The 8,088-nt window shown below is 40.2% G+C and overlaps 1 protein-coding gene across 2 annotated transcripts in view; it reads right to left on the bottom strand.

Moving 5' to 3' along the window:
* Positions 1–1,627: 1,627 nt before the first annotated feature.
* LOC120423295 (acyl-CoA Delta-9 desaturase) overlaps positions 1,628–8,088 on the bottom strand; it is a 107,085-nt gene continuing 100,624 nt past the window's right edge. The window contains exons 2-7 of one of the 2 annotated variants that reach the window (XM_039587059.1): positions 4,971–5,296; positions 4,782–4,912; positions 4,513–4,718; positions 2,304–2,489; positions 2,067–2,242; positions 1,628–2,008 (exon numbers count right to left, since the gene is read on the bottom strand). In XM_039587059.1, coding sequence (XP_039442993.1) covers positions 1,845–2,008; positions 2,067–2,242; positions 2,304–2,489; positions 4,513–4,718; positions 4,782–4,912; positions 4,971–5,241 — 1,134 coding nt within the window. In that variant the 5' untranslated portion in view covers positions 5,242–5,296 and the 3' untranslated portion in view covers positions 1,628–1,844. The remainder of the gene's footprint in view (positions 2,009–2,066; positions 2,243–2,303; positions 2,490–4,512; positions 4,719–4,781; positions 4,913–4,970; positions 5,297–8,088) is intronic. The other variant, XM_052706108.1, reaches the window with a different exon arrangement.

Genomic DNA, 8,088 nt, shown 5'->3' with positions numbered 1-8,088 from the left:
CTCTGGCTGATTTTGGAATCCTACAGACCTGGTCCAGCGAAAAAGATCGCTAATTCTAGCGAAGCTGATCCAACAAACAGAGAAGATTTTTCTGTAAACCAGTGTGTTTTCAAACGGATTCAAATTGAGATTAAGGCTTCTGGATGGATACAACCGCATCGACTCCATAAACAACTTCAATTCATAATTATAAAAAAAAATAACGATCTCAACTTCAACTTTTTAAAGATTTCTTGACTTCCACTCCAGATCCTCAAAAGCCACAAATTTCTCATTCTTGAAAAAAAAACATTTTTGTAATGATCGATAACAATACTCTCTACTTTTGGCGAACAGTAAATTGTTTCCACTTTGACAGTTCAAAATTGAGGCGGTTTTGCGAACCACTATTCAGCACCCAGTTTTCAACTTGTGAATAAATAGATAATCATTTAATTTGGCTTAAAAATCTGTTTTCGAACTCTATTTATCTTGAAACGCTTTTCCATGAAATCATATCTAAAAGTTTAAATATTGGAAGCGAGTTTGTGAAATATGGTTACATTGTTTGTGTAAAGTTCTTTTGATACGAAGTTGTTTTTTTTAACGATTTTTCATGGTTCCATGTATGGTATGATTTTAGTTAGGCACTATCCATAAATCACGTGGACACCTTAGGGGGCGAGGGGGTGGTGTTCGGGGCCTTGGCAATTGCCCACGCTCCATACAAAAAAGATTTTATTTGTATGGAAATTGTCCACGATGGGGGGGGGGCGTAGGCTGAGATTTCAAAAAAGTGTCTACGTTGTTAATGGATGGTCCCTTATATTAAATAGATTTAAATAATTTTCATAGTGTAAAAGTGGTTGAAATGATTTTTTTCATATTTACGCCCATGGTAGCTCACGTGCTTCATAAATTTAGAACTTCAAACAGTAATTTCTTGAACTCTTCTCGAACAACCCTGTTTGAAAAATACAATTATTATATTAATTCATTTTTTTTTTCAATTTTATCAAGGTATACAAAAATGTTAAACTAATCTCAATTTTGATCATGGCTGGAAGAGGTGAATAACTTATTTTCAAATGATATAACAAAAAAATCTTTAAAATATGTTGTCAAAAATAAAAATAGTTAATATTCATTCTATAATAGAGCAATTTTGGTTGCCTAGCAAATAATATTGCTTCTGAAATAAATGTTATCCTTGACATGAAATTGATTGAAATGAATAAAATCAAATCAGGTTTTACAACTATTTTTTCTGTAAAATTTCAAAATATTTATGCCAAAAAGGTATGAAAATGTATACTTCCGCTTGTATTTCGGGAATTCCCGGGAAATTTACATTTTTCCCGGGGAACGGGACATTTTTTTCGGGAAATCCCGGGACGGAAAATTCTACATCAATCTGACAATAAAAGTTGCCCAATAGGTTCCTAATAAATATTTTTTTTTCAATCCTGTGCCATTACACCATTACATTTTAAAAGATTTTCGAAACAATCACTTTGTAAAAAATAGTTGGCAGAACAAGTTCCCTAAAAAAGTATCAATGTTGGTTTAAAACAAGCAGAGGTATGCTCAATTTCGAAAAATCCCAAAATCCAACTCTTTCTAGCAAAACAATATAGATAGATTCGTATATTATTCGTTTGTCGTTTATTTCATCATCATTATTTAAAAAAAAAACATGCTTCACGTTCTGAAGGAAACACTGGGTCTAAGCGTTTTTAATGTTCTACTGAACGAAACTATAGCATTTGAACATAAGCATGCGCCAAATACTTCGCTCCAATCTATTTGTTGTATTTTGCTACTTTTCTTAAAACTATATTAAAGCACTTTTTCTCGTTCCTCCATCACTCTTGCCTTCGCAGAATTTCGTCCAGGTCCTCCTTGGCGATGTCAGTATCGCCAAAACCCCACACCGGATCCCGATGGGCACAATCGTCACTGAGGAAGCGCGTCCCATCGCCGTACTTGGCCGCCCTTCGTTCGATAATATCCGGTGAAACTGATTTCCCTAAAATTTAAAAGTTGTGAGTTGGGGCGTACCATTAAAAAAAAAGGAATCGACTTACGTTCGTAGGCCCACCCCAGCTTGGCAAACGCGTCGATAAATCCGGTCGTCACGTTGAACATGTAACTGCCCAGTTCGCCCGTTTTGTAGTCCCACGGAAACACGTGGTGGTAGTTGTGCCAACCCTCGCCCAACGCCGCAATGGCCACCGGAAGGTTCTCCACCGGGCTGATGTTTCTATTTGAAGATAAAGTTAAATCAATACAGTTCCGACAGCTCAGGCTGATGATAAGCATACTTATCGTAGGGTCGGTTCCCGAACATGTGCGCGACGCTGTTAACGAAGAAGGCGATATTCAGCGTTGTGGTGAATCGCACCGTGAAACATACCCAGAAGGCCACCCAAAGGTTTTCGGACCAGTAATAGTATGGGACCAGCACCGGGAGCCCAATGACCAGCAGTGCAAATAGAGGAAGGTAATACCTGAAAGGGTGGGAATTGTAAATTAAGCACAACTTTTAAATGTAGTTAATGTAGCTATTACACTACCGCAAACAAACTCGCAAACTTGATTGCGGCAAACTCGCAAACAAGGCAAACACAAAAAAACCAGACTAACTGTCAAAAACAAACGGGTGTGGCTGCCAATCCCCCGCGTTGTCAGACCAAAATCCAGCATAAAGCTGACAGACCAAAACTGACAGACCAAAGCGGGTTTGGCTACCAATCCCCCTGTCAGACCAAAGAGCAAAAGATAAACAAACTCAAGACACTGATATTGGTGAACACAAATTAGGCAAGACAATTTTGCAACAAAAATATTTTTCAACAGAAAATATATTTTGGAGCTAAGAAAAATAGTCTACCGCCTATAAAATGATTCAATTCATCGGCTTCTTATCGAAAACAGATGAAATAAAAGGATTTATAGCACTTTTTGTTTATTTAAAATTTCAACCAAATTTTCGGTGTTTACCTGAAGCATCTTGCAATAAAGTATGCGGAATTGTGAATCTTCTTCTTACTTCATCTCCTTGGTCAAAAAGTGCGAGTTTGTTTGTTTGTTTGCCGAAGTGTAATTTCCAACCCTCTGGCACCACTGTAAATGGCTAGAACGTTTGACAGTCACCAAAACCTCGAAGAGCCCACGTAGTAGTATTAGTGAAGAGCCCACGTTGTTTACCGTGGGCTCTTCACTAATACTGCTGCGTGGGCTCTGTGTGTGTAGCAGTGTTGGTGTTGTCTGTTTGTTTACACCAAATCTTCAAGAAATATCACTTTTTGTGTGTGCAAATCTGTTACGAAAAAAGGTGAGAACAGTTGCTTCCGATTGACCGGGAAGATTTGCCGGGTAGTACTGGACCGGGGACTGGCCAAGTTCCGCTGTAGATCCTTCCGAACAACTCGCTGCAATCTCCGGCAGGGATTAACCAACCAAGTGCAGAAACATCCGTGATTCCGGTGATTGTGGCGGAGCTGGTCTTTCCAAGCATCCTTCGATAACCTTCTCCGAGGACTGGCCCACTCCCGCTGTCGACTCGCACAGGGAATCGGAGGAATCGCGTGCTTGTGTAGAATCCGATCTTTTGTGGAATCACAAGAAGTTCATCGCGAAGTGGTTCGAACAAATCTGAATTTCTAACTTGCAAAACCGTCTTTATCGCAATTTCGCGGGGCATTTATCCATAGTCTCTGGCGGATAGGGTCCTTCGGGAACTTGTGTTTGGAAATCCGTCCAGTGTCGTTATTTTTTCATGGAAATCATTTCAACATTATGAAATTATGCCGCGTGGTAAGGTTTGTTTATTTTCAAATGTTGACAGCAAACGCGATCTTCATCTTCTTTGTTGTCTTCATGTTCACGTCGAACATTTAGGTTTCATAAACATGGCCGTCGTGACAGAGGGCTGGTAATAGAGTTATTTACGTGCGCATGTATTGCGTGTACGTACACGAAAAAAAGTGAGGTTAAATTTTGTCCGGCCAGCAAAATCAAATGGTGCGCTAGTGTGTGTACGCGAAACGTCATAAAGCTCTATTTCAACCGTACCTTCAACATAAAGTCTTCCCAGTCAAATCAATCCGAATTCTGAAACGGAATCTAATTAGAATCGTATAGAAATTCCGTTCCAAACGCAAAAACCGGTTCGAACACGGAACCGGTTGTTGCGTTTGAAACGTAATTTGTATACGATTCTAATTAGATTCCGTTTCAGAATTCAGATTGAGTTAACTGGGTTATTGTTTCTTAAAAATCAAAGAAGACAATGGTAAAGCCCAGTCACGAAATATTCTAGCAGAGCTGGTTCTGTCAGAATCCTGCTAGAACGATAGAACATTTCTGCTAGAATGCTCTAAGAATATCCAGCTCTGTAAGAACTCTGCTAGAATCCTGCTAGAACGTCGTGACTGGGAGGTAAGGTAACAGTCAAGTTCAGACATAGATAATTTTTCAAGACCCAACACTGCTAAACCAGTCAACAACAAAAAGCTCAGTGGAACCTACTTTTTCTGCCACATGACGATCGGGTCCGCCTCCAGGTCACTCATGTCGATGATTTTGCGCTTCGCCACCACCTCCGGGTGGGGCGTCAGAAACACCCAACCCACGTGCGCAAAGAAGAAGCCCCGCTTGGCATTGTGCGGATCGGCGTCCGTCTCCGAGTACTTGTGGTGCACCCGGTGATCGTGTGCCCACGTGTAGGCGTCACGCTGAAAGAAAATGACAGCATTGTGACGTTTGGTTGTTGGAGAAATGGATCACAGCCAACATACCTGACCACAAATGGTGAAAAGGAACATTAAAAGCACCCGTAGAGGCCACTTTGCTTTGTACGATTTGTGCGACCAGAGGCGGTGAGCCCCGGCAGTGATGCCAACCCCGGAACACCAAACTAAAACTACAGCTAAAAAGAAAAAAAATAAATAAGCTTGAGTCACCAGCAAATGTCAAACATTACTCACTCCATAACACTGTGTACAGCTTGGCCTGCAGTGTTACCACCTGCCAAATGCCTATCAGGAATCCCACATGCAGAAACAGCTGTGCGATAAAGTCCGGCCACCGGATTTCCGGCCGGAACTGGTCCTCATGGCTTGCTTCGATGGCACTTCCCTTCTCTATTTGGTTATTATTGTCGTCGTGGGCGTGGGCGGGAACGCGCTGCCTGGTGCTTTGACAGCTGTCGTCAGTGTTGCCAACCGGAACGACTGGATCCGCAATGTCTGGTGCCATTTTCTGTCCCGTGTGCGGTCGCGAATGTTCCAACTACGGGGCTTGCGGTCACCAGCTGTTGAACGAGAAGGAAAATCGATAGAACCAATTGAGATTGAGATTATCAAATAATTGCGTCGACTGGCAACTTGGTACTAATGTAAACACATTTGTCGTAATTAGAGCGCGATGGGAGTGGCACCACTAGATTGGACTTACACCTAGTTTGAGTCACGGGAGGCAAATGATGACTATCGGAACAGATAGAGTGGGAATAGGTGGATGGGAAATTGATAGGGACACGCGATATCTGCGTTGCACCGCCATGTGATGGATTGATATCTATTAGCTGGAAAAAAAATATTTCCAACGGCCTTATAGTTTAAATATCAATCAGTAAAAAAGTAAACACTCAGAAATTAAACCATTCTGATTTTGTTCAAAAATAGTGTGCAATATTTTTTCTACCTTTTTTCAAAAAAATATTCTTGATATTTCACAACAAACTCGTCTGATAAGCACACAATGACACGCATCGGGCACGTTTCCGTTCTTATCGCATTCATAGATTGCCCCAGGTGCCTAATTCGGTCGGCGGACAGTGATAAAAACCTAACCTGCTTGCCCCATCTACAACTGTCAATCATCACAACAATCGGACGCGTTACGAGCAGATTTTTGTCTTTTTGTCCCCAACATGCCCACATTGACTGGGCAGCCCGCCGGCGGTTCGCTGGTGGACCGCCAAACCGCTCTGGCGATCCGCCTGCGTTTGATTTGGCGGACCACGGGCGACCCGCTGGTGGATAAAATTTGCAACAATTTGGCGCACGATCAGTTTTTTTTTATCGTGACGTTGGTCCGCCAGCGACTCGCCCCGGGGTCGCCCAGGTTTGCCTTGAAATGTTTCACCCGCCGTTCATCCGCCCCACATACGCCGTTTTGTATGGTTCAACCGCCCCTATAGGATGGTCCGCCAGCAAGTCGCCCTCGATACGCCTCCCATAGAAAGTTCATCCGCCTAAAAAGCCCCAACCGCCGCGGCTCGCCCTCGACTCGCCTTTCATATACGGTTCGTCCGCCCCTGTAAGATGGTCCGCCAGCGGGTCGCCCCCTATATAAAGTTCATCCGCCCAAAAAGCCCCAACCGCCTTGGCTCGCCCTTGATGCGCCATTCATACATATTTCATCCGCCCACGCAGAATACCCGTTCAGGTTCCTTCAGGATTCTGATAGTGTTTTTTCAAGTTCATCTAAAACTGAAAAAAACATAAAGTGCCTTATATAGAAATGCAGATCTTTGTAGATTCTTGTGTGCTAAAATTTAGAAATAAAACAAAAATATGAAAAAAAAACATAATTTTCAAAAAAAAATTGTTCTCAATACATCTTACGTGCGTTGTTAGTTCACTGAGGTGAAATGATGAAAAAAATAAAGAAACAAAATAATATATTGATAAGCAAACTTGTTGCGAAGATTTTCCATTTCCTGCAAATAAAAATAATTCTTTAACTAATTCTTAAAAACTAAATTATTTAAAATGTTCATGTACTATTGGTACTTACATATAAACAGTCAACGTATTGAATGTTAACAATTCATACTCTAATCTAATAAAACACAAGCGCAGCTAATCCGAAGAAAGTATCCTAGTAGATTACACCCCATGTTCTTTCTTGTCATTCAATTTGATCATATATTGTATGGGGGAATGGTAGATATGAATATAAAAATAAATCTTACAGTGAAAAGATAAATACAGTAAATTTAAAGATGATTCCGGGAAGCTGCAAAACAAACAACTTTAATTAAAAAGACAAATGCTCCAGATGGTTCCATTGCTGAAAGAAAAGGAATAGGATAAGGAAGGATATAAACATTTAAATAAATCATCTAGTGAATAGATAAATGTAGGCATTAAAATTGAAGAAGATTCCCGGAAGCTGGAAGAAAGATAATTATATTTTAAAGACAAATTCTTCAGATGGTTCCATTGCTATTTCAGTAACTGTCGTTAGTCCATGAAATTTGATCATATATGGTATGGAGGAATGGTAGAAAAAAGGACAAGGAATAGGAATGATATAAACATCCAAATAAATCAAATGAAGAATAGATAAATACATATAAGCAGTTCATTTATAAATGATCCAGGAAGCTGTATAAAAAATAAAACAAAATTTTTAATGATATTGTTGCCGCTGAACTGATAATTGAAAATAATTGAAATGACTTCCTACCCATGTCCTGCATCATGCACACCTAAAAAACGTCAAACAAAAGAAAGACAAAAATCGCTGCTGCACCACTAATTGCCTCCACTGCTGGCACTGAACCCGCAACCTTTGGAGTGTTAACATTCACACAAAAAAACATTAACATTAATTGAGTAAACATTGGCACAAAATCCGCTTTGTAAATGCCACCTCGATACTCTTCAAGAGGTTTCCCTGGGAAAGATATACTTTTTACCAAAATGTACACCAAATTTCCATACAAACATACAAATAAGAACAAATCAAATCATAACAACAATGAAACATATCAAATTCTAAGTATTCCAAATGTTTGCACATCTGCCAACAATATTTATAAGGGGTGTCACATAAATTACACCAACAATAACGATTATTCTTGCAAAACAACCTTCAATCACTATTTCAAACGCACTTTCAACTGTTTGTTTACATAAGTAAACAATCTAAACAACACAACACTTCTCCCAACACAAATTTAACAACGAAAATCAGCAGCCGCCGATTAAATAACAACACCCACCGAAGCTCGTTGAAAACTGACTGAAATGTCAAATTCGAAATAAATTCCTTCAGATGCAAACCGCCACGGCAATCAGCCTTTGGCTCGCC

Source organism: Culex pipiens, chromosome 1, assembly GCF_016801865.2.
Source record: "Culex pipiens pallens isolate TS chromosome 1, TS_CPP_V2, whole genome shotgun sequence".
Lineage (NCBI taxonomy): Eukaryota > Metazoa > Arthropoda > Insecta > Diptera > Culicidae > Culex > Culex pipiens.
Note: the sequence above shows the minus strand (reverse complement) of the source record. Positions and strands in the feature narration are given on the sequence as shown.